The sequence below is a fragment of the Lutra lutra genome, chromosome 13 (genome assembly GCF_902655055.1).
Source record: "Lutra lutra chromosome 13, mLutLut1.2, whole genome shotgun sequence".
NCBI classification, from domain to species: Eukaryota; Metazoa; Chordata; class Mammalia; order Carnivora; family Mustelidae; genus Lutra; species Lutra lutra.
Window position 1 is genome coordinate 90,889,239 of NC_062290.1, and position 25,977 is coordinate 90,915,215.

At 49.7% G+C, this 25,977-nt stretch overlaps 1 protein-coding gene across 12 annotated transcripts in view; it reads left to right on the forward strand.

The window, feature by feature from the left end:
• Nucleotides 1-25,977, forward strand: part of PRRC2B (proline rich coiled-coil 2B) — an 89,354-nt gene that overhangs the window by 37,901 nt on the left and 25,476 nt on the right. For 10 of the 12 annotated variants that reach the window (XM_047700654.1, XM_047700643.1, XM_047700649.1 and 7 more), the window contains exons 6-14: nt 2,641-2,784; nt 4,924-5,165; nt 5,627-5,748; nt 6,181-6,323; nt 11,540-11,630; nt 14,345-14,531; nt 18,261-18,576; nt 20,508-20,692; nt 22,766-22,961. In XM_047700654.1, the coding sequence (XP_047556610.1) occupies nt 2,641-2,784; nt 4,924-5,165; nt 5,627-5,748; nt 6,181-6,323; nt 11,540-11,630; nt 14,345-14,531; nt 18,261-18,576; nt 20,508-20,692; nt 22,766-22,961 (1,626 nt within the window). The remainder of the gene's footprint in view (nt 1-2,640; nt 2,785-4,923; nt 5,166-5,626; nt 5,749-6,180; nt 6,324-11,539; nt 11,631-14,344; nt 14,532-18,260; nt 18,577-20,507; nt 20,693-22,765; nt 22,962-25,977) is intronic. The other 2 variants (XM_047700647.1, XM_047700652.1) reach the window with 2 other exon arrangements.

A 25,977-nucleotide genomic window follows, 5' to 3' on the forward strand; every position in this document is an offset into this window, starting at 1 on the left:
AAAAAAAAAGAGATTTTATTTATTTATTTGAGAGAGAGAGAGATAGAGAGGAGCACAAGCAGGGAGGAGAGGGAGAAACAGGCTCCCCTCGAGCAGGGACCACGATGCGGGCCTCGATCCCGGGATCCTGGGATCATGACCTGAGCCGAAGGCAGAGGCTTCACAACTGAGCCACCCAGGTGCCCTGAGAGGCTAGAACTTTTTAAAAAGTAGATCAGATGTGTTAATTTGTATATAAAAAGAACTACAGGGGTGCCTTTGGCTCAGGCCATGATCCCAGGGTCCTGGGATGGAGCCCCCTAGGACCCCGGCATTGGAGTCCCTGCTCAGCAGGGAGCCTGCTCCTCCCTCTCCCTCTGCCTGTGCCCTCTCCTCTATCTCTCTATCAAATAAATAAATAAAATCTTTTAAAAAAAGAACTACAGAGGTTAAAAAATCCTAGTGAAGTTGGCACAAGCTGCGGAGGGCCGCACGGCCGCGATCCAGGCACTAATACTCACACCCTTCGACTTAGCGGTGCCGCTCTGTGGAGGTCCGCCTCGAGTGACGCTTCCTGTGTGAGAAATGACACACAGACAGGATGCTTCCTGCAACACTGTAAGAGCAGAAGACTGGAAACAGTCACCTGAAATGTCCACCAAGTTTTGGTGCTTTAATGAAATACTACTTTCCAACAGGAAAAACCTTTTACACGGATCTGGCAATGGTACATTCTGAAATGATGGAAAGAGCAGAGTAGCACCAACAGTGCGTTACTACTGTTCATGCAGAGATTGGAGATGAGGGAAAATACACTTCAGAAACACATATGTGCAATAGAGAAGAGTCTGGAAAGGAGCCTCAGAGGAGGGGAGGATTGGAACTAGAAGCGGCCTGTTTTCTGGGGGTGTCGGAAGTAGGTGGTGGGAGTGTTGGGGGAGTCATCCGTTTGTGCCTTTCTCAGGCTTCTTTTGAACCTGTGATGCTGTTTCCTATAAAAAATAAGACGTGGTTCAGAAAGTAATTCCAAAACATGACAAAATCATTTGTGAATGTTGGATCACTCTTCTCGGTGGCGGCAGACCCTCCCGTGTAGAAGGTGCCGGTCAGGCCTTTTCCACCAGCACCAGCCCCACAGGGCCTGACGGGTGCAGGCTGAGGGTGGAGGCTCGAGGGCTCCCGCACCACCACTGAGGGCCCCGCCTGGGACCTTCGGGGAAGCCCCCAGTATCCCCTCCTCGGGTTCGCACGCAGGGAACGGGTAGCCCTGGGGTTGGTGGCGGATCCCTTGAGCACGGACACCTTACGGAACGCTGCTGCTCCCATTGAGATTTTGTTTTTGTTTTTTTATCTGTGAAGGGTAAGTTTAATTCATGAGTGGAGTGAGACCTTCGGGACTGCTGGGGCAGAAAAAGTATGGACTGTTTTTAAGGTTCAAATCTGTATTTTTAAAGTAAGATATTCGGGGCGCCTGGGTGGCTCAGTGGATTAAGCCGCTGCCTTCGGCTCAGGTCATGATCTCAGGGTCCTGGGATCGAGTCCCGCATCAGGCTCTCTGCTCAGCAGGGTGCCTGCTTCCCTCTCTCTCTCTCTCTCTGCCTGCCTCTCCATCTACTTGTGATCTCTCTCTGTCAAATAAATAAATAAAATCTTTAAAAAAAAAAAAAATTAAGATATTCATGTTTCATCCTTGCCAGTGGTTTTTTAACATGCCCGAGCGACTCTGTGAGTCGAGGTCCCCCTTCACAGAGCAGCAGAGCTCCTTTGTGACACTTGGAGATTGTCTCTCACATTAATCTTCAGTGAAGAATGTGTCACCTTGTCACCCCGGCAGGTTTATGTGGCCCTAGACCTTTTCACTGAGTGGGCTGTGAGTGAGTTGTTGCTCGTGCGTTCACGCCAATCCCAGCTGCATGTTTCCGGCCCGGTCTGCCATAGTGCGTGGGTCCGTGGGTTCACCAGTGCTGCTGGAAGAGTACTTGGGGGGAACTGGACTTGGTCGTATAGGGAGCCAGGCACATCACAGTCGGATGTGGCGTGCCGTGACTGTTGTGTTATGTTTACAGGGTGCTGGGCATTTGGTTTAGATAAAAGCATCAGATCCCACTGGACCCTGAAATGCACCATTTGTTATTAGCCATTCATCCGAAAGATGATTTTAGGTCCTGATGCTCAGTGCAGGGAAGGGCTCCCAGAAAGTTAAAGAAGGGTTTCTTCCGAGGAGCCTGTAGTACTGGGGAGTGGATGGGAGAGCCAAGGAAGGAGCAGACCCCAGAATCACAGGAGTGAAATGTTTATTGTTCATGGGAGTAGATCTGGGGTGGAGGCCTTGGGGAGGCGCAGGGAGGTGTAGGAGGTTGTGGGCACCTTCTGGTGGATTTACCTCTGCATGAGAGCCATTGACTTCCTTTGGCTGATTTCCCCAAAGACCGCCCTTTTCTAGGAGCGGGGAAGGGTCTGGGCTGGAGCGGCTGTGATCTGCTCTCCCTTGCGCCGTGTCAGCAGCCCCTGTAGCCCATCTGCGTCCGGCTCTCCTTGTCCCTAGGGGAGTACACAGTGCCCGCGCAGGCTGCGTGGCTTCCGATCTTCGGAGCCACTAAGGCCAGCAGCGTTCTTGTCCCTCTCAGTCCCCCTCACCAAGTCCTCTGCTTTTCTCGGCAGGTTTAAGGGGCTCAAGCCGACTGTTATCCTTCTCTCCCGAGGAGTTTCCGACGCTGAAAGCAGCTGGAGGGCAGGACAAGGCTGGCAAGGAAAGGGGCGTCTTCGATCTGTCGTATGGGCCAGGACCAAGCCTCCGCCCTCAGAGTAAGTGCACTGCGCTCCGTCTGGGCACGTGTGGGAACAGCGGACTGCCTGCCTCCTTCTGCCATTCTGCTGCTTAGAAGCATGTGTGCTCTCTTTTGGGCAGGCGTGCTTACTGACCCTGTACCTGTTCCCTGCCTCTGTGCGACTTACTCCCTAGGCTGGTCTGCGGGTTGAGCCAGGCCTGTCTGCTCCACACATCCCCCTGCCCATCATTAGACATTCGTTCTGCTCTGCTTGGGTGCTCATGGCAAAGACAGACCAAGGGCCCGTTCACTTTGTCCCTGATTCAGAAGGCTGTTTTCTTTCTCTTTTTTTTTAAAGATTTTGTTTATTTGACAGAGAGCATGAGTAGGCAGAGAGGTAGGCAGAGGGAGAGGGAGCAGAGCAGGGAGTCTGACATGGGCCTCCATCCCAGAACCCCAGTATCTGACCTGAGCTTAAGGCAGATGCTCAACTGACTGAGCCACCCAGGTGCCCCCGGAGCCTGTTTTCTAAGCCACTGGTTCCTAAACCGAGCCAAATCCTATCAGGAGCCTTTGCAGAGTTTGTTAAAAAGTCTGATTTCCAGCCCTGCTCCATCTCCAGCCAGATTAGCGCCTGTATTTCAATGTGCCCGCTGGGGATTGTTTGTACCCAGCCTAGGACTTGTCTCCACAGTCCCCTCATCTGGGGTCTGGCCAGGGAGTTTCAGGATTATAGAGCAGTACTTGTAGGTAATATATATATATATTTTAAAGGTCTTTAGTGGTCAGAGATTTAAGATTTTCTTCGGGAATGAGATTTTTCATCTGTTCCAACCAGGGATTGTGAAATGGTTCTTGTTTGAGTGTGGGAGGGTGGAAGGCAGGGCTTGATTAGGTCTTGAAACACGAGGGACTTCTGTCTGCTTATCTTCATTCATCCGCAAGGCACCCAGCGTCAGAACTGATGCCCTGTAGACGACGTCCTCACGAGGTGATGCTTTAATGGCGCGTACTGCCTTCTCAGTGGCCTGTGCTGGGTTATTTTGTCTACTCCAAAGAATGTCACCAAATTCCTCAAGCCAAGCATTGTAGCTTTCTGGGATTAAAATAAGCTGCTTTGTAGGACTATAAAAAAATTTAGACCTAGAAGAAGTTTCTGGGATCAGTTCCATCTGAAGCAGGTGTGGCCAGAGTGGTGACCAAAGCCCTTGCCCAAGACTGCGTTCAAGGTGGTTCAGTTGCTGGGAGCTGACCCTGGTTTTGTGGCTCCTATGCTGTGTCTCTTTCTCTTAGGGGTCAAGTACTCGGGGACCTTGTGCTTGACTGAGAAGGGTCAGGCTCATCTGGTTTCTTGTTGGCCTCTGATTCCCCCAGAGCTTGTTAAACCTGACAGTGGGAAACCTCATCTGGGACAGACAGATGGGTTGGCAGGTTGCTGTCTGTGACCTGCAGGAGAGACCCCTGAGCCGGAGCAGGAACAAGTGGGGGTGAAGGCCTGGTGGGTAGGGCCGCAGACCCTTCCACACCCCAGCTCGCAGGGAGAGGGGCTTTGCTTTACCTTATGAACTGTGAATCTCTGACCAGAGCTGTCACGATGAAACTGTTGAAACATGTCAGGACTTACACCAATTTTCAAGGTTTTATTTCTAAGTAATCTCTACACCTACCTAACATGGGGTTCGAATTCACAGCCCCAAGATCGAGAGTCACACGCTCTACTGACTGAGCCAGCCACGTGTCCCAGGACTTACTCCAGTTTTAACTTAAAGCCCAGTGCTGAGCCTAGTGCTGATTCTGATGGTCCGTGTTTGTGGGAAAAATTAGCCCAAGGCTATTTTCATCAAGGCTGTCCTTATTTCTTTGTGTGTTAGAACTGTGGGTATGTGTGCTTTCTGTTAATTAACGCAAGACCATGTCCTGTTTACACTTGCCTTCTCTGTGAGTGGACCTTGTTTTGTATTTCTCTTACAACCAGACTTCCCACAGCAAGTTCATAGTCATTGGCCAGGTGCCTGCCCTCCACCTTCCCTGACAGATTCAACCACTTGACTTGACTCTTCACTTTTGGGTTTTTTGTTTTTGGTGAATGAGGGGGTCCCTTGACCTTCAGAACCTCACACAATCCCTCCTCCCCCTTCCTCTGTCCCCCCCCCTTTTGCCCCCTTTCAATTTCCAGATGTGACAAGCTGGAGGGAGGGCGGTGGGCGAAACATAATTTCTGCCACGTCTCTGAGCGCCTCCCCAACTGAGCTGGGCAGCAGGAACTCGAGTGCGGGAGACGGAGCCCCCTCCTCGGCATGCACCAGCGATTCTAAGGACCCCTGTCTCCGCCCGGCTCAGCCTGTCCGCAAAGGGGCTTCACAGTTCGTGGGAAATGTATACCACCCACCTACATACCATGACATGCTTCCTGCTTTTGTAAGTTTTCAGAGTATGCATTTTTTTTTCCCACGAAGTTGGATTGCTCGTGTCCAGCAGAACCTCCTCTAAGTGGCTGAATGTCCACCTTGGTTCTCCTCCCAGTGTCTTTGCCCTGATGTGCCCTACCTTGGAAGTTGCATTACTTCTGCATTTTTCTCTCCCGTTTTCAAATCTTAAGGGTCTTCGGCGTTCTTTCCCTGGTGATGTGGACATTATTTTAGCCTTGGTTCTTTAGAAAAAGGAGAGGCAGGCATTGCCTATGACACCACAAGTCCTCTGGTGTACTTCCTGACGGCAGGAAAGAGATGGGGGAGACTGGGGTAGGATTAACTGGGCAGCTCCAAGACTTGCCTGTCTCTTCTTCCCAGTTTCCATTTTCCAAAACAAATTCGAATGCAAGTGGAATTTGGCATTTGAGCCATTACCAGAAAATCCTATTCATTGATGTTATGTTTCAGATGTGTTCACCGCAGTCATCAGAGAACCAGGGTACAGTGGAACGAGGATCTTTTCCCCTTCCCCAGCTCCGTCTTGAACCCCGTGTTCCTTTTAGACAGTTCCAGATGAATGACCAAGATGGGTAAGGCTTCTGTGTTACATCCCGCGAGGAGAGCGCGCCCCTGTTAGGGGGCGTTGCGCGAGGTCATGGGCTGATATACCGAGGTGCTCTGTCTTCTGCAGACCGCAGTGGGCCTGGAAACCAGCCTGGAGCTGCAGGGTGTGTGGGGTGGACGAGGTCGGGCTGAGCTTGTGCGTTTGGGACAGAGTTGAAGTTCTGGAACGTGTTTGTGGCTGCTGCCCTAGGTGTTAGTGCCGAGTGTGTAAAACTGAGGCAGAGCTCCTCTCTGGTGTACGGTTGTTATAGGCTTCTTTTAAGAGGAGACGATTTAAATATTAAATGCAGCTATGAACCCTTGCAGTGTGGGACTTACTTCGGGGAAAAGTATGAGGTTTTGCTTCCATCTGTATGCCGGACATGAGGCCAGATCTTTACTCTTCTCGCCCTCATCAGGAAGGAGAGCAGGCTGGGCACGACTCGCCCCATCCGCCCGCTGAGGCAGCTGGTGGGCCGGGCACCGCGGCCCACCATCATCAACGCTGAAAACCTGAAGGGCCTGGATGACCTGGACGCAGACGCCGACGACGGCTGGGCAGGTGGGTCGTGGTGCTTTCTGGGCCAGAGCCGCTCGCTGGGCAGCCAGCTGGGCGTGTGTCCGTCAGCATGCGGGAGTGGGCTGCGGGGCGGGCGGCAGCCTCGGGTTGCACCCCCGTGGGTGCTCACTGGCGGTCCCTTCCTCACCGAGCCGTGTCCTCTGTTGGTCTTTGGTCTCGTGCTTAGCTTTAGGGGAGGTTTTGCTAAGTTCCGAAGAAGACCTTTTAGAATGGAAAAATTAAACAAAACCATCAGTGGGGCAGTGAGCCCCAGCTTTCCATCACCTGGCTTCAGCAAGTACCATGCTCTGTCCGCCAGCCTGCTTGTTTTCTCTTAAAATTCTTTTTGTTTATTTGCTTTCAAATACATTTTAATTACATGAGGGTGCTCATCTTCACTGTGCAGTTCTGACAGAGGGACACACATGTGTAGCACATTTCCCATTGAGAAGACTTTCCAGAACTTTCCCCTGCCAGCAGGCCAGCCTTCCTCCCCCGACTCTGCCCAGGGCCTCCCCTTTTGTGAGGGAGGTTCCCTTATGAATAATATTTTCATTTGTCTTCGGCAAATACCCAGGAGTGGAATTGTTAGGTCAAAGGGAAGATGAGGGGCGCCTGGGTGGCTCAGTGGGTTAAGCCGCTGCCTTCGGCTCAGGTCATGATCTCAGGATCCTGGGATCGAGCCCCGCATCGGGCTCTCTGCTCAGCAGGGAGCCTGCTTCCTTCTCTCTCTCTGCCTGCCTCTCTGCCTGCTTGTGATCTCTCTCTGTCAAATAAATAAATAAAATCTTTAAAAAAAAAAAAAAAGGGAAGATGAGTGGTTGGGCCTGTGAGACCCACCCACACCTTTCCCCGTGGCGGCCAGGCCAGGTGACATTCCCAGCAGCACGGGTTGAGAACGGGGTTTCTCTGCGCCCTCACAACACTTCCACGTGATTAGTCTTTTTAATTTTAGTCATTCTAGTGGGTGTGTAGTGGTGGCTCATTGTGCTTTTAATTTGCATCTTGCTGATGACTAATGATGATGAACAAGTTTTCCTGTGTTATTTGGCTACTGGTGGTTTGTTTTTTTGAGCGGTAGGATACAAGTCACAGATACGAGTCCTTTGCAACTTCATGTTTTACAAATATTTTTTTCCCTTGTTTGCCTGTCTTGTTTTTTTTTTTTTAAGATTTATTTATCTACTTGAGAAAGAGAGCATGCATGCGTGCATACAAGTGGGGGAAGAGGCAGAAGGGGAGAGAGAGGGAGAATCCCAAGCAGACTCCGAGCTGAGTGTGGAGCCCGACACGGGGCTCAATCCTAGGACCCACGAGGTCACAACCTGAGCCGAAAGCAAGAGTCAGACACAACCGACTGAGCCACCCAGGCGCCCCCTTGTCTGTTCACTTTTTTTTTTTTTTTGCATTGGGTTTTGATGAGCCAAAGTTTCTTTATTTTGAAGAAGCTTAATTTATTAGTGTTTTTTCTTTTGTGTCCTGTCTAAAAATCTTTGTCTCCCCTTGACAACAAATATACCCCCTTATTGTCTATAGTTTCAACTCTCGTTTTTGGGTCTGTGGTCTATGTTGAATTAATTTTTGTGCATAAGCCAAGAGTCAAGGCTTGTTCTGATCTGTAAGGCTGTCTAGTGGTTCTGTACCACTTGTTGTTAGGACTTTCCTCTCCCTATTGAATTTTGCTCTGGCACCTTTGCCAGAAATCCATTGACTAGATAAGTGTGGGTCTATTTCTGGACCCTGTTTGTTTCATTGATGTACTTGTTCATCCTGTAGGTTTCATTGATGAAGTCTTAAATTCAGGCTGTGTAAGTTTTCCAGCCTTGTTCCTTTTCAAGATTGACTGGTTTTTCAAGATTATTCGACTGTAAGATCTTTTCATTCCCATATAAATTTAGAATCAGCCTGTCATATTTACAAAAGGCCCACAGGCCTTTTGGTTAGGACTGTGTTGAATTTATTTCTGGATAAAATGGTATCTTCCATTGATATCCAGTGCTACCTTCCACCTGGGTACTTGGTGAGTCTGACTTTTCTCAGCTGTGTTTCAGTTTTCAGTGTGGAGGTCTTTTGATAAGTTTATTCCTACGTAGTTTATGTTTTTTGATGCCGCTGTAAATGGCATTGATTTTTTAAAATGTAATTTTATTTTCTATTTGGTGTTTTATATAAACAGTTGATTTTTGTTTATGGTCCTGTACCAAGCACTTTGCTGAATTACACTGGGTCAGTTTTATAGGTTTTGTTGATTTCTTAGAATTTTGCCTACAGATAGGGAAAGTTTTGTATCTTCTTTTCAGATGATATGCCTTTTATTTCTTTTTCTTGCCTAAATGTAGTGTGGTACTTCTAGTTCAGTGCTGTATTCAGGTTCTTTGTTCCTGGCCTTGGGGAGAAAGTGTTTAGTGTTTCACCGTTAAATCTGATGTAAGCTATAGGATTCTGGGTGTTCTTTATCAGATCGAGGGATTTCCTTCTATTTCTAGTTTGCTGAGTGTTTTGTTTTCTAAATCATGAATGGGTATTGAATTTTATAAAATAACTTTTCCTATGTCTGTCGTCATAAGATTTTTGTCCTTTATTTTGGTAATCTAGAGGACTGGATTAATTGATTGGTTGATATTTGTTTATAAAATATTTTTTAAAATTTATTTACTTGATAGACACAAGTAGGCTGAGTAGCAGGCAGAGGGAGGAGAAGCAGGCTTTTTGCAAAGCAGGGAGCCCAACGAAGGGCTCTATCCCAGGACCGACCATGACCCCAGCCAAAGGCAGATGCTTAACTGACTGAGCCATCCAGGTGTCCCTATTTATTTACTATTTTATTTTATTTATTTTATTTATCTATTTAAACCAACCTTGCATTCGTAGAATAAGCTCCACCTTTTTGTATGCCTAGATTCAGTGTGCTGATATTTGATTAAGATTCTTGGTGTCTGTGTCTGTGGCAGATATTGGTCTCTGATCTTCTTTTCTTCTAATATCTACGTTGGGTTTTGATCTTGGGTTATTCTGGGCTCAAAAGAGGACTTGGAAAACATTCCTTCTTTACTTTTTGAAAGAGTTTCTGTAAGTTTGGTATTATTTCTCTCATAAATACCTGGTAAAATTCACCAGTGAAATAATTTGACCCTGGAGTTTTCTTTTTTTTTTTTTTTTAAGATTTTATTTATTTATTTGACAGAGAGAAATCACAAGTAGGCAGAGAGGCAGACAGAGAGAGAGGAGGAAGCAGGCTCCCCGCTGAACAGAAAGCCCGATGTGGGGCTCGAACCCAGGACCTGGGATCATGGCCTGAGCCGAAGGCAGCGGCTTAACCCACTGAGCCACCCAGGCGCCCCTACCCTGGAGTTTTCTTGATGGTGACATTTTTGATAATAAATTTAATTTCTTTGGTTAGTTGCAGGGTTACTCAGATATCCTTTGTTGTTTTTGTCTATTTAATAAGTTGTATTTTCCAAGGGATTTGTTCATTTATTTTGAATTGAATTTATTGGTATAAAGTTGTTGATCTCATTCCTTTTCCTTTTGACATCTGTAGGCTCTGTAGTGCTAGACCCTCTTTCATCCCCAGTAACTTGGTACTTTTCTGTTTCCTCTTTTTCTTACTCACTTCATCCAAGGAGGTATTCTTTTTATTAATCTCCATCTCTTAAGAGGCAGTTTTGACTTTTACTTTTCTCCATTGTTGGATTGTTTTCTATTTTATTTATCTGTGCATTTTCATTATTAGGGCTTTCTGGATTTCTAATTTAATTCCATCATAGTTCGAGAGCGTGTACTGTATGGCTTCAGTTCTTGTCAACTTACTGAGACTTATTTTATGACTAGGACATCGTCTGTCTTGGTGCCTGTTCAAGTGCATTTGAAAAGAATGTGTATTGTACAGTTAGGCGTCTGTAAATATCAGTTTTGTCACTCTCAAGGTGGTTGGTAAGTGTCCTTCAGATCTTGCCTACTTATACTTTTGTCTAATTCTCTCAGTTACTGAAAATGAGGTGTGGAATTCTCTGCTGGGACCATGGATTTATGTTTCTCCCTTGAATTTTATCAGGTTTCTGCTTTGTTGATTTCGAAGCTGTTATTAAGCATATGCACATTTTATAATTTTCATAACTGACATATTGACCTTTTGTATTGTTTTCAGATGTCTTTTATCACTAGAAATGCTTCTTGTCTTGGGGGGGGTCCCTTTTGTCCCATTTGAGATCATTGCTGTAGGGTTATGTTTTCATGGTGTGTCATTTTTCTCGAATCCTTTTCCTTTTGACCCATTTGTATTTGTTTAAACTGAAGATCTAGGCAGCATATAGTATTTGCTTTTTCATCAAATTGGCTTTGTAATTGTATTGGACTTTTTGTTTCCTTTTTTAAAAGGTATAGTTCATGTAACAAATTTCACATACCATTAAATCCATCCTTTTAAAGTCCACATTTCAGTGGGTTTTAGTACATTCACAAGCTTGTGCAGCCATTTCCACTGTCCAGTTCGAGAACATTTCCATTGCCCACAGAAGCAGCACACTGTACCATTCATCAGCAACCACTCCCAGCTACTCCCCCCCCCCCCCCCCCCCCGCACACATCCTCTGGCAACCACTAATTTACTTTCTGTCTCTGTGGTTTTGCCTATTCTGGACATTTCATATAAATGGAAGCACACAGTATAGTGTGTAGCCTTTTCTGTCTGGCTTCTTTCACTGAGCCTGTTTTCAAGATTCATTTTGTTGAGCTTTGTGTTCATATTCATTTTTTATGGCCAAAATACTCTTTCCTTGTATGGATCTCCCACATTTGTGTGCCCACTTGTCAGCTGATGGGTACTTTCTGCGCTCTGAGCCCCTCAGGCTGGGGAGTGCCCTAGGACACAGCAGGAGCTCACAGATCCCACTGACCATGGCTCTGTGTTGCCCGGTTGGACTCCCATCTAGTTTCGTCTGCTCTTTTGTTCACTCTTCTGTATCTTCTAAGACATTCATAAAATATTTTGTCCAGATTTAAGAACTGTTGTCTGTGGAAGGGCTCTTCCGACCAGGGCTGCTTTGCCGTCACCCGAACCCAGAGCGGTCCCTCACTTTACCTGCGGTGTTTGTCGCGGTGGCGGCTGGCCGGGTTGCCCTCCTTCTCCTCTGGGCCGGTAATAGCCCTGACTGGAGGAAGCCCCCAGTGTGGTGCTCAGCCTTGGCTTCTCGGTCTCCCCGGCCCTGCTCCTGTTGTAGGCCTGCACGAGGAAGTGGACTACTCCGAGAAGCTGAAGTTCAGTGATGACGAAGAGGAGGAGGACGTTGGGAAGGACGGCAGGCCCAAGTGGTAAGGACTCCCCCGTCCCTGCTCCTAGTGCCACTCCCTGGGGCTTGACTAGCGCGGGTGTACACACGTGTCACTGCTTACTGGTGCAGCCGTGGGCTGGTCATCCTGCCGAGTGCATTTCCTGGTCACGGGCAGCCTCACACGGGCCAATATGGTTTCTCCTCTGCGGATGGGACAGCTGTGTGGGGCTGGAGCCGGGGCGTGCATCCCGGCATGGTTGTCTGGCTGAGCGCTGCTGGTTTTAACCACTGTGTGCCGGTGTTTTCCCTAGTGAGTGTGTACACCACTTGCTCCGCAGATGACCTATGGATATGGGGCCCAGAAAGGTCTCTCTGCCAGGCAGGTTTGGGAAACCAGCAGGCTTCACCTAACTCCTTTACTCCGTTGTTGCCCAGAGCCTCCGACTGGCGTGCTAGAGCATGTCAGGGATCTTTGGGAAGGTAGGAGAAGCATCAAGTGGGGCATGCCACCTTTCCTGAACTTAGTGACCATTTCATTCCTTTTCTCTTTTTTGAATCATTTCATTGGACTCATTTTACCTGTAATGCCCTATAGAAAATACTTCATTGTAGTTTGGTCCCTCTAGTTTTTGTCATAATGCCAGTAGATTGATTGGCTAGTACTTTTATTTTTAAAGTAAATTCCACTCCCAGTGTGGGACTCAAACTCATGACCCTGAGATCAAGAGTCTCCTGCTCTGCCAACTAAGCCACCCAGACTCTCTGGCTAGTACCTTCTTTTTTTTTTTTTTTTAAGAGTTTGTTTATTTGAGAGAGGAGGAGAGAGAGCACAAGCAGGAGAGGGGCCAAGGGAGGAGAAGCAGGCTCTTGGCTGAGCAGGGAGCCTGACTCAGGGCTCAATCCCAGGACACTTGGGATCATGACCTGAGCTGAAGGCAGATGCTTAACAGACTGAGCCACCCTTGTATCCTGGCTAGTACTTTTAAAATAGTACCTATGGCTGCTTTAATTTGCTTTTTAATTTAATTTAATTTAATTTTATTTAATTTTATTTTATTTTTGATACCAGCAAGTATGAATGCTTTCCTTTGTGTGGGATTGCCTATTTCCTTTGTCCATATATTTATTAGACTTACTGTATCTCCTTTAAAATGTGATTAGTGTTTTATATTGTTTCGCTATTAATGCTTTGATGTTTTTCTTTTTGTCAGTTTTATTGTCAATAACTGAATGTTTACATAGTTGAGTCTGCAAGTCTTTTTCTTTGTTATTCCGTGTTACTTACTTCGAAGTCCTTCTAGAGGGAGTGGGTGGGGGTCTCCTGCCACTTTCTCTCGGATACACAATTAACTAATTGAGGCTTCTCTAACTTGTTTTAATGCCGCTTGATTTTAACTGAAGCTTTGAATTCACTTGGGAAATATCTATGGGTCAGTTCTTGGAACACTAAACCCAGAAGGAATTGTGAGCAAGAATTTAAATTAAAGGCAAAACCATACAATTTTACAGACTTACGGAGCCATTGGACACTACTCCTTGTCTCTTTCAGCTGACGTGAATGGAATATTCAACTGAAAGAGTTAAGCGTGGGTTTGGACCTAGCTTCGCTGCTGGCTGTGACCAAGGACATCTTAAATTGAGAGTCCCCAGACCATTCCCTCCCTGAACCTGCACTCTTTTCGGTGTTTTCTGAGTTGGTTTTGAGTCTCCTCCTCCGAGCTCCCCGGTCTTCCTTAAATCTTCTTTGTTTCCCCATCCGTGCTGCTCCTGACACTTACCTGGACTCCATCCTTCCTGTTCATTGTCTCTGGGACCCTGGGACCACATCCTTTCTTCTCTGGACCTTTCAGAGGTTAGGCAGCTCAGGTCCTTCCTCCACACGGTGCCTTGGTCGTCTTTCCTGGTGCGTCAGGAGCCTTGTGTGGTGTCGCCGCCTCTCACGGTGACGTCGGGAGTCCTGGCAGTCGCTGGCCCGCTGGATCCAAAGCAGCTTCCTGGCCTCATCCTCCCTCTGCCCTCCCCATGCCCGTGTGCACGGACACGCGTGGACACACACACACACTAGCCACAGCTGACCTGACCCGCTGCTTTTTGCTGAACTCCTTGACGTATGCCAGGCGCTGCTTTTGCACGAAAACAGTGCTTGGTAAATGCCCTCATTTTTTTATCCTGGTGCCTTTGTTTCCCCTGCAGCATGTAAAGGTGGGCCCCGTACAGACCTCCATTCACCCCAGCCTCCGTTCGGAACCCCTCTTCTGCTCCTTGCCGTGTCTGCTCTGCTTCCTCCTCTTGCTCTGTTCTGGCATTGTCCAGTGAGTCCTCGTTTGCTGTTCTGAGGAGAATTGATTGAGCTCCTCCTTTATGCAAAGCAGAGGGAAGGAGCCATAGTCTAAGGGGAAGGACCTTCATCTGGGGTCTCAGGTTCAGATCTGTTTGCTCTTCCTGGGAAGATAGCTCCCCAGCGTCTCGAGACTCTGTTACCAATTCTTTAAAATGGGGGAGAAAGGACTTAACTTCCTGTAAACCAAGTAATGGATGTGGAAGTTTTTTTGCATAAGAGTGACTTGGTAAATGTTGGTGCTGGACTTTGGTGTTCCGGGCATGTCCTCTCACCCACGCAGGCTAGGTCTGTTCCAGGGAACGACATTGGTGTGTGGACAGCTGGCTTGGGGATTCCTGAGGCCCTCTGACGGGTAAGACCAAAGCGCACTTGGGCTGACTGGGAAAACTCACACTCACTGCGGTCTGTCCCAGGAGCAGTTGGGACTCCAGACGGCAGCGGCAGTTGTCAATGAGCTCCGCGGACAGTGCTGACGCCAAGCGTCCCCAGGAGGAAGGAAAAGACTGGGGCGAAGCAGTGACCCGTGTCATCCGGAAAGTGCCAGAACCTCAGCCACCTTCCAGGAAACTTCACAGCTGGGCGTCCGGCCCTGACTACCAGGTACCGTGGTCACTGGAGGGGTTCTGTGCCTGTGGCTAGCTCGGGAGACACATGGGCACGTGCGCACCCGCTCTCCTCAGACTCCTCTCACCGAGCTCCAGGACCGCAGCACAACGGTCATCTGCTTGTCTGCCCTCTACGATTGCACTTCACTGAGTTCGTGGTTTCTGAGAAGTCCTAGGTGGACATTTCTCTCTCTTGATTTTTCATTGACAAAGTTTATTTTTAAAATTTTGAAACAGTCACAAACTTACCAAAAAGTTGGAAGCACAACACAAAGAATATTTTTCTCTAAGCCATTTTTAGAGTAAGTTGCCAGCCTGGTCAGGCCCTGTGCCTGCAGAACGCTTTGGTATTTACTTTCTGCCTCGTAGGTAACCACGGTTAAAACCAGGAAGTCCACGTTGGTGCCTCACCGGCATCTGGTTCTCAGCCCCATCCAGCTTGTTCTGTTTGCTCCGTCAGTGTCCTTGCTGCAGAAGAATCCACGTCTGGATCATGGGCTGCCTCCAGTCTAGAGGAGCCTTCAGCCTCCTTCACGCTCATGACTCTGACCCTTCCCGAGATTGCAAGTCATTTATTTTGTGGAATTCACCTCCAGTTTCCAAGGTTTCCATTTTTGGCTAGAATGTCTCAGAGATGACACTAACTCTTCTCCTTGTATCGCCCCATGTGACTGATCCCACTCTGTCCACGCTCTGACAGCCATCATTCTGATCGCTCTCTTTTTTTTTTAATGATTTTATTTATTTATTTGACAGAGAGAGAGATCACAAGTAGGCAGAGAGGCAGGCAGAGAGAGATGAGGAAGCAGGCTCCCCGCTGAGCAGAGAGCCTGATGCAGGGCTTGATCCCAGGACCCCGGGATCATGATCTGAGCTGAAGGCAGAGGCTTTAACCCACTGAGCCACGCAGGCGCCCCATCATCACTCTGATCTCTTAACTAAGGTTTTAATGCTCACAAAATTTCACACCATGGAGTTTTTCTCATCCACATTTGTAACTGATAAGAAATTTGTGGGGAGATACTTTGAAAATATAAGTATTCTGTTTCTCATTAAACTTCCGGTTTCCTTATTCGTATCAGTGGGTTATAGTCTGTTCTTCTCATTGTCCTGAAGCTCCTGCTATCTTTGATTTGGCTGTCAGGAGCCTCTTCAGGCTGGTGTCTGTCCTTATGTGTCCCATCCATTATTAAGCAGTTTCTTTGCTTTCTGATAGGGGAAGCTTTTTTCTTTTCTTTTCTCTTTTTCTTTTTCTTTCACTCTTCTTTTCCCCCCAAGTGAGCTCTACACCCATCATGGGTCTTGAACTCACGACCCTGAGATCAAGAGTTGCATGGTTGGTCTCAGGCAGGCACCCCGGGATAGCTTTTCTAAGGTCATTTTGTGTTTACCTTGTCTTGCTCTGGAATCAGCCATTAAGATACTTAGAAACCAGTATATGGGTATCAGGAGTGCTCACTCCTCCTGGGCCTGCTTGGTGGACAGGGTGGGGACAGGTGTGTGTGTATATGCAGATGCATGTGTACACACAGACGCATGTTCGTGTCTTCATTATTTGTGTTTCTGTGTAGAGAACCGTGACTTCACAGTGTTAGCTCCGGGTCCACACAACCCAGCTTGGTTCTTTCCCACTGTGTATCTGTAACTCCTCTTTCCAACAGTGAGGTATTTGTTCCCGTCATCCCTAGTGTTCACACTGACTTGATCAGTCCCCCTGTGTGTGACCAGTCTCCCATTTCTGCCGCCTCCCTCTCTCCCTTGCACCGATGCCTTCCTTGCCCTCTCAGCCATCAGTGCCCCATCCCCCCACCCCACATGGATGCCCCGAATCTTCCTGCTGGGCCACCTCTCCTTGTGAATTGCCTCCTCACCCAGCTTGGTTGGGCTCTAACTCCCACACCAGCTGCACCTCCACATGGATACCATCCTCTCCCTGCCTGGGCTCTGACCACCTGCTCTTAGCCACCAGGACTGCCTGGCGCCACATGCCTGCCTTGCTGGGCCATGCTTCAGGACTTCGGGACTGATTGTCCAGGAAGCACAGAGTTAGGTCTGAGAAAGGCATTAATTCAGATATATTTGGGAAAATAATGCCAACAATAATGAAACTGCCATTTTTAAGGCACTTCAGCACTTAAGGGACTCTGGTTCCACATCTTATAAAATGAAAATGCTTTTATCTTCAGTCTTTTCTGTCAAGTACCTGCTGTGTGCCAGGCACTGTGCTAGGGTTAGGGAACCACAAAAGTGAAACAGAATTGACACAGAGCTGTTCTTGGAAGTTACCGTGCAGTTAATCCAGATTTCATTCCTATCTGGGGGTTACTCAGTATTCCAAGAAGGTTTCACTTTGATCTGCTCATAAACAACAACATGAGGTAACTGAGTCAACAAAGAAAAAAAATCTCTATAATTTCATGCATTCAGGCTTCTGAAAAGTTCAGACGCTTTGCAGAGCATGAGGTCCATGAAACGGCAGCTACTGTTAGGGCGCTCCAGGTATCTTGTGGAGTTCGACATGTGCCCTTTCATTTCTGGAAGCCGTGGTGTATGAGGTAAATGACGATGTAGGCCCTGGGGTGCCCCTGTGCACAGCGTTCAGAGCACGGGGGCAGGCCTGGTCCTGGGCAATGTGAAAGGACAGTGCTCTCTCGCACCCCAGTCCCATCTTCTGAAAGTGTTTCTCTGCTTCCAGGTTCCAAGTTTCTGATCATCTCTGGTTGTTGTTATTGTCTCTTGATCATGAGTAGTTAACTTTCAGGAGGAAAGTCCGTGACTGCAGTGAATGTGTTGCGTGGTGCTTTTGTGGAGGGCCCGTGAGCACGCGAGGAAAGGCACAAATCTTGTTTGTTGATTTTGGAGGGCTGGGGAACCTTGTATGCGTCTGCGACGAGCACCTGGCACCGGAGGCTCTGTTTTGGAGGGTCATGCCCACTGGAATTTCGGTGACCGGTGCTGAATTACACCTGCCCGACGTCTGTGCTGCGATGCTCTCTGCCTGAAGCTCCGCTCCCTGCATGTCGGGGAGCCCCCTTCCCGGGGCTGGGAGGGCGTCCCACTGGTTGTCCAGTGACTGGAAACCAGTGGGAGACTCAGAAGCACATGAAATGGCCCCAAAGAGATGTTTTTATATGAAGAGTCACTTTGAAACCGTATGTGTGACGGTGAATTTTAATTTCTTGTGCCTCTTTACACCCGGAGGTTTCTATATTTTCATGGGAGAAAGAGGAGAGCCGTTTTGCAACTGAGATGATGAATGTGGGGGTGTCTGCTCCTTTCCACCAGCCGGGGGGGCCCTGACGTTCTTGTGTGCACGTTAGCTGTGCTGAGAGCTTCCAGTACTGTTCCCCGTGTCAGTCACGGTGCAGAGCGCTTTGCATGGCCTTCGTTGCACGTGCACTGTCCCTCGGGCCTCCTTTGTCCCCGGCTTACACGGGGAGCTAGGGTAGAGGACACTGGCACTTGTCCAGACCTCACTGCAGATTAGTAAAGGGCCAAGCAGGATTAAAACCCGGGTCCACTCAGCACATGACTTGCTGCCTCTTAAAGGTGCTCAGGGGGGGAAAAAAAATATATATATATATATATATATATTTTTTTTTTTTTTTTAAAGAAAAAAAAAAAGGTGCTCAGGGGTCTTGGGAAGGAGAGGTGATCGCATGGTGGGGTGCCCCGTCTCCTGGGCTCAGGCCCGTTGTTTCATCCAACTTTATTTTCTGGGCAGAAGTCCTCGCTGGGCAGCATGTTCCGACAACAGTCTCTTGAGGACAAAGAGGACAAGCCAGCCCCACGGCAGAAGTTTCTGCAGTCGGAGATGTCTGAGGCTGTGGAGCGAGCCCGGAAGCGCCGGGAGGAAGAGGAGCGCCGAGCCCGGGAAGAGAGGCTGGCTGCCTGTGCCGCCAAGCTTAAGCAGCTGGACCAGAAGTGCAAGCAGGCTCAGAAGGCGGGCGAGGCCCAGAAGCAGGCAGAGAAGGAGGTGCCCCGATCTCCAGGCACTGAGAAGCCGCCCCCACAGGAGAATGGCCCTGCTATGCGCAAAGGTAGGCACTGGGCCTGGTCCCGTGAACTGGCCACCCTGGGCTGTAGGCCGTGCTCTGTTTGCTTCTCCCTGGCTTCCCGGTGCAGCTGGCAGCGGCCAGCAAGGGGATGCGGGAAGCATGGGTCTTTGAGTTCTGGCCTGAGTTCACATCCTGTTGTAGCTACACACTTTGCCTCCCTGGCGCTTGTTCCCTTGTCTATAAGACAGGATGGAGTAGTGTGTTCCCGCCCGCATGCCCAGGGCACGGGAGAGCACGTACAAAGAGCACTGGGCGCAGCTTCCAAATGTGGAAAGAAAGCGTGTTACCCACTTTGTCCTCGTTGTCTTCGTCGCTGTTCTCGTTCCTGCCCCCGCCTAGCCAAAGATGCAGGCACTAGCACAGGGTCCTTTTAGCTCATTTAAGAAAATCACAAAGAGGGGCGCCTGGGTGGCTCAGTGGGTTGAAGCCTCTGCCTTCGGCTCAGGTCATGATCTCAGGGTCCTGGGATCGAGCCCCACATCGGGCTCTCTGCTCAGCGGGGACCCTGCTTCCTCCTCTCTCTCTCTGCCTGCCTCTCTGCCTACTTGTGATCTCTGTCTGTCAAATAAATAAATAAAATCTTAAAAAAAAAAAAAAAAAAGAAAATCACAAAGAACGTACCTTTGTGGCATTGAGAGAAGCCCACCTGCCCTGCTCGTTCGAGTGAGTTCTTCCTGGCATTAATTCTGCAGGGAGTGGATCACGTGGCTCCGTAAGGGATGTTGAACAGCGCTGCGTGGCGGAGAGGGGCTCCTGCAGCGGTTTGAAAGAGTACGGCCAGCTTTGTTGTCTGTGATTTCTTTCTTTTTTCTTTTTTTTTTAAAGATTTTATTTGCGAGAGAGGGAGGGAGAGAGAATGAGCAGGGAGAGAGGGAGACGGAGAAGCAGGCTTCCCACTGAGCAGGGAGCCCGATGCGGGGCTCAATCCTGGGACTCTGGGATCATGACCTGAGGTGAAGGCAGACACTTAACTGACAGAGCCACCCAGGCACTCTTCTTTGTGATATCCTTAAATGAACTAAAAGCCCCTCTTTTTAGGAGAGAAGAGCCTGATGCTGGGTTCAGTCCCTGAAGGCTGCTCAGGTGGGTGCTCTGGCCGGCGAGCTCTGAGAAACCGACAACCGTTCTGTCCATTTCCTTGCCCGGAAGTCTGGGTGTAGCCTGTGCCCAGCCCCAGTACTCACTGAACTGGAGAGTCTGGGAAGCCGGTGCTTTGGTGTGAGCGCCGCTCCGTTGAGACAGGTCCTCGGGGCAGACCTGGGTGTTGTGTGTGTCCCTGCCCTGTGCTTCTGTGGCCTTCCTCTGGGACGTACCGCCAGGTCTCTGGGGTTTGCGTGGGGGTTTGATTGTCCCCTGCAGTAGAATTAAGAATGCATCCATTAATTATACTTCAATAAAGCTGAGGGACCCCCCACCTCCACCCCAGTGCGAAGCTAGAAAGTTGGGATGGGGGCAAGAAAGAGGGAAACTGTTCTCTTCCCTTCTCTTCCCTTTACCGATGAGGAGGCGGGCAAGGAGAGGCGCGATGACTTGACGTGGGGTTGACGCCGGCTGCTCGGATGATGGGTGTGGGCTGTCCCGAGCTGGTGGCTGCTGTCCGGTTTACTGGAGTCCTTTTCAGTAAAACCTCTCTCGCCTGGAACAGAACCCCAGCCTCACTGCACACTGTGTGACCCTGGCAGGTCACCTGACCTCTTGACCCTTCGCTTTCTCACCTCCAGAGGGATGGCGTCCCGGGGCGTCTGTGAGCTCTCGCGTGCAGGCAGGCGTTAGCACGTGCCTGGGCTTGGGGCTGGGGGTCGGCCGGCCGTGGAGTGTCTGCGCCAGCACGAACGAGTGTTTGCCGTAAACGTTCGGCCAGCCCAGCTTTTGTGAGCTCACTGCAGACATTTTTCTCATTATTTGTCCTCTAGGCTCTCCTGAGTTCTCTGCCCAGGGAGCCCCCAGCACGTTTTCAGAAGAAGCCCCCACGGCTCCTCCAGCCGTGGCCCAGAGCGGCGGCAGTGAGGAGGGGGCCAGGGAGGCTGGGTCCCCCGCGCAGGAGTTCAGCAAGTACCAGAAGTCACTTCCTCCCAGATTCCAGCGCCAGCAGCAGCAGGTAAACAGGTCGGACGGCTCGGTGGATGTCCCCTCCCCCTTAGGGGAAAACAGCTGGCTGGAATCTGCCCTCGCATACCCCCATCATTGGCAGGGGAGCAGGGGCTGCGCCTGAAAACTTAGAGCCTTAGGAGAGCGGCCCTGGCCATTTTTCATTTTTCCAAGTGATTTCTCCTAAGAACGAATAGAACCTCTGCTGGTAGCAGCCGGCGGTGTTGTCCCATGTTGGCAAGGAAGCGGTGGTGGTGTGCGCACTCATGCCGAGCAGTGCACTGTGGCTTCTCAGACAAATGGTGTCCACCCTGGAACCCTCCCAGGGAGAGAGGAGGCCCGGGAGGACTTGCAACGCATTGGAGAGGTGTGTTAGCTTGGGGCTAAGGATGTAGGTTTGTAGGTATTGAGTTGAATGGATTCTGATCCTGATTGTGCAGCTTCTCTAGTTCTGCGTGGCCTTGGGTGGGCCGGGAGGAATGAACTCCTGCCTCGGCTATGCGGGGCCCTTAGGGCACCTGCCGACTGGCTTATCAGTGTCATTAGTATCCTCTTTATTAGTGGTCCCTAAACCTCAAAAGGGACCTTGTCTGCCCTGGGGAGGATGACGTGGGTCATTGTTGTCATCACACCAACTCTGGTGGCCCCGTTGGAGCGCTCCCTCTCGCATCTGTGTCTTCAAGGAAGATGCGTGGAGGGATAGGTTCTACTGACAAGCGGTGCACTTAGTGGGAGACAGGTGGCATGTGGACATCACGTCGCCCGGCAGCCAGATGTGGTGTCCGTCGTGGTTAGCCGTCACTTAGTGTGGGTCAGAACATGTGTGCCCTGGGGAGACACATCAGGGTCTTCAGCCTTTTCCAGAATCTCTTTTAGTTGCTTTTAAAGCCTTCACCTCAGCTCCTCTTTTCCATGGGCCCCCGTGAGGTATTTTGGAAGCCCCCCAGCTCCTGAGCTACAAACAGGAGGTGACATCCCTCATGCTCTGGCGGTGCGACAGTGTGAGCCAGCGCCATGCGGTGATTCGCAGGCTTGGCGGGGAGTTAACCGACCAGGAGGATCTCCGGGGTAGCTCCAGCCAGACACAGCTGTGAGAGTAACGCTACGGGGCGGGGGCAGGGACAGGGACCGCTGAGTCCTTCCTCCAGAATAGAAAGGAGTCCGAACGCACCAGGGCAGCTGAAGGAGCTGGCCAGACAGCCCATCTGGTCAGCTTCCCTGAGGGCCTGGGGGCCGGACCAGGGAGCTCTGTGTGGAGGCTGGCAGCCCGGGGTGCTGGTGGGGGGTCGCAGAGCTGTCTGGCGCGCCCGGCCCGGGCATTCCTGTTTGTAGAAGGGAAGGGCGCGGCCGGTCAGCTCTTCTCCTTGTCCGCCTCTGCACCTGACTCCTGCTGGAAGGCTGGTTTTGGGTGTGCTTGTGAGGGCGGCCCCAGGGGTCAGTGATGCCAAGAGGGCAGGGCTGGAACTGAATCCTCACAGGGTCTCAGACCTTGACTAGAATGTTTTGCTGATACTCATCTGTTTGTGCAGCGACTTTTCTGTGTGCCGTGACTGGTGGTCGGAGGCAAGGGTGCCACTGCTGTGAGGGGAGACGGGCGATGTGAAACCCTCACCTGCCCTCAGGGCACAGAGGGCAGTCCCAGTGCTGCAGGGCAGAGGCCGGCCGCCGGGGACTGCCATGGACTGCGGTGGGGCTGCCCAGAGCAAGGGTTCTCTTAGCGCAAACCTGAAGGAAGAATAGGGCTGAGCCAGGATGGTGGGGACAGGAGCCTTCTAGGTGGAGGGCCCCGTGTGCCACCAGGGTCCCACGAGGCAGGCAGTCGTGGGTGCTGAAGCTCGAGGCAAGTGGGGCGGCTCCCATGGGGCCTGGTGGGATTCAGGCTGCTCCGCCAAGAGCTGTGGGGAGCCGTCAAAGACTCCTCGAGCCCGGGCTTGGTGTGACTTGGTGTGGGGGGGTATGTGAGTGTGTGTATGTGTCATGTGTGCACGTGAGTGTATGTGTTTGCACATACACAAGTGAGTACACACACAGGTGCAGGCTCTGCCCCGGGCACGTGTCTGACCCGGTCTTTCTTCCCGGTCAGGAGCAGCTGTACAAAATGCAGCACTGGCAGCCGGTGTACCCGCCGCCATCCCACCCACAGCGCACCTTCTACCCCCACCATCCCCAGATGCTGGGCTTCGATCCCAGGTGGATGATGATGCCTTCCTACATGGACCCACGAATCCCGCCCACTCGCGCCCCAGTGGATTTCTACCCGTCTGCCCTCCACCCCTCGGGTAAGCAGCTCCAGTGGGCCACGCGGGGAGAGGCTGGGATGGTGTGGGGGGAAGGGCGTTCCTTCAGGAGGTACACCCACCTGGACTCCAGTCTGGCCTCTCCTGCAGCTCACGGGACCCGTCTGAGCTATAGCTTTCTCTTGTTTGCGTACAGTCACGGTACTAGTCACACGGAATCGCTGGGGAGCGTCCTTCCGGTCACGCGTTGTACATCATTTTAATTAGTTCTGGTGATCTTGCTGTGTCGTTTTGTCCTGCTCTTTTTTTCTTTTTTAATTGAAGTTTATCTCTTTCCATTTGTAATGTTCTTTGTGCCTTCTCCCTTCCTTATTGTCCTTGATTTGTCCTTCCCAAGGTTTGCGTAATGCCATTTTTAAAAAGCAGCTTTTGGATTTCTTAATTCCTTTATTTTATTTGGCTTGTATTACATTAATTTCTGTCTTTTCCTCATTAATTCCTTTGAAATTTTTCTGTTCTTTTTAACTATGTTGAATACTTAGGTCATTAATTTCTGATCTTTTGCTGTAAGTATTAAAATATGACTTCAATTATAAATTCCCACAAATGGAAGTTTTAAGATACAGCATTTTTATTGTTGTACAGTTTCAAATGTTAATCTGATTTCGGTTCATCACCCTTTTTTGGTTGATGATTTTTAATGGTACGTTGTAAATTTTCCATTGAGTTTTAAGATTATCCTTGTGTTAATTTCTTTTTTTCTTTTCTTTTTTTAAGATTTTATTTATTTATTTGGCAGAGAGGCAGGCAGAGAGAGAGGGGGAAGCAGGCTCCCTGCTACACAGAGAGCCCGATGCGGGGCTTGATCCGAGGACCCTGAGATCAGGGCCGGAGCCGAAGGCAGAGGCTTAACCCACTGAGCCACCCAGGTGCCCCTTGTGTTGTTAATTTCTAATGTGGTTGCTTTGTGTTCAGGCAATATTATTTGGATGACAGAGAAGAGGGATCAGGAAACCTCCCTATAAATGCCAGATAGTCAATATTTTAGGCTTTGAGCACTACTCCATTTTATTGTTTTAGAACAAAAATGACCAGAGATGATAGTAATTGAGCGAGCCTGGTCACTTTGCAGTAGACCTGCATTTTTAACAACAGGCGGCAGGTCAGAACCCCTCCAGGGCTTTTGTGTGCCAGCCCGGTCCCGTCTGGATCACTTGACATTTGTTGAGATTTTATTTCTAGGCTCTTACATGATTTTTTTTTTTTTTTTAAACATTCTAGCTTTGCTTGAAAACAATGTTATCCTCCAATTGGATGCAGCCCATTACCTGGAACTTGCTGACAGTGCTGTGTGCACGTACCTGTCCCACCCCAGGCTCCTAGCCCCGCTTGCCCGCTTACTGAGAGGTGCGGGGAAAGTCTCCTGCTCTGACCGTGGCTCCGTCAGATCCCGGAGCCCGTTGGGTTTTACTTCCGTTGTCTTGGAAGCAGACAGGTGTGGAGCGATGTGTCTTGATCTGCTCTTCCTGTCGTCACGTGGCACCTGCTGTCCTTGGCTGCTTCCTCCCTCTGAGGTCCACTCTGTCAGATATTAATGTCATCATTCCGGTTTTCTTTTCACGAGTGCTTACTTGGTATCTTTTTTCCATCTTTTTACTGTCAGCCTCTCTGAGCCCTTTTATCGGGGGAGTTTGTACATACAAGATGTGTCTGGTTTTACACTCGGAAAAATCCGACTTAAGCGCCAAAGTGCCTCACTTTAGATCTTGGGGATTATTATATTCGGATTTCCTACTTTCTGTGCTTTCTGTGAGTCGCACCTTTCTGTGCTTTTCTTTTTCTTCATATTTTGGAACAAATTTCCCTATTGTTTTGGTGGTTGTACTCTGCGTTCTGTTTCTACTTTGTTAGTGGTCACACGACGCTCTCACACTCGCCTCTGACTTGCAGCAGCCGGTCAGCGTCCTTACCGCTGACCTGAGCTCTCGTGACCTTGTCAGTCTGTCTTCCTCTTGTTCCCTAGGATTTTAGTTCCGTGTATTTCCGGCCACCACGTCAGTCATTACTGTTTGTGTTGCTTCATGGAATCTGCGCCTGGCCGCATTTGCCTGTCCACACACTGGTTTCCTCCCTGCCTTCTCTGTCGCGTTTTCCTTCCATGGGGGTGTGGCGTTTCTCCACGAAGTATGTTCTCTTGAGTTCTTCAGGAGATTTTTCTGGCAGTAGGTTTTCTTTGCCTGAAAAAGTGTTTATGACACCCTTTCTCTCGCTGTGTGTAAAATTCTGTTGGCAGTTCGTTCTTTCAGGACCCAGAAGATAGTATTTCCTTTTCTTCTGGCTCCCGATGCTGCTGAGGGTGACTCATGTCTGCGTAACCTGCTCGGTTTGCTCTCTGGCCACGGCTTTTTTTTTGCTGTTTTATAGTTTTGGGTTTTTGTTTTTTGTTTTTAGATTTTGTGTGTGTATTTATTTGTCAGAGAGCACGCAAGCAGGGGGAGCGGGAGAGAAGCAGGCCCCCACCCAGAAGGGAGCCCACCATGGGGCTCAATCCCAGGACCCTGAGGTCACGAGCTGAGCTGAAGGCAGATGCTCAGCAGACGGAGCCCCCCAGGTGTCCCCCAGTTTTATACTGTTATTTGATATTTAGCAGTTAGTTTTCATCCACGTTAACTGTGGGTTTTTGAAAGTGGCGACAGGTCCATAGTAACCAACATGGAGAGCTCGTCTGGTGACTCTTCGTCCTCCTCATGTTTTCTGGATGTGGTTTGGGACATTCCTTATTCCTCTGGCCCAGACAGCATTGTCGAGCCTGGCGTCAGCGCAAACACGTGTAATTCCCATCTTCTTCGTGGCAGATTTCTGGGACTATTTGAGTGCCGGGGGGCCACGCCTCTTGAAACTCACCTAGTGGATGCAATTGTGACTGTTGATGGTATTTTCTCTGGTCACTACATTGCTGGTAACAGAACACCCCTTCTTTGTGGGGGCCTTTCTGCTGGGCCCCAGTTCACCCTTGCTGCTTTTAAGATCTCTTTCTCTTTATTACTGGAATTTTTTT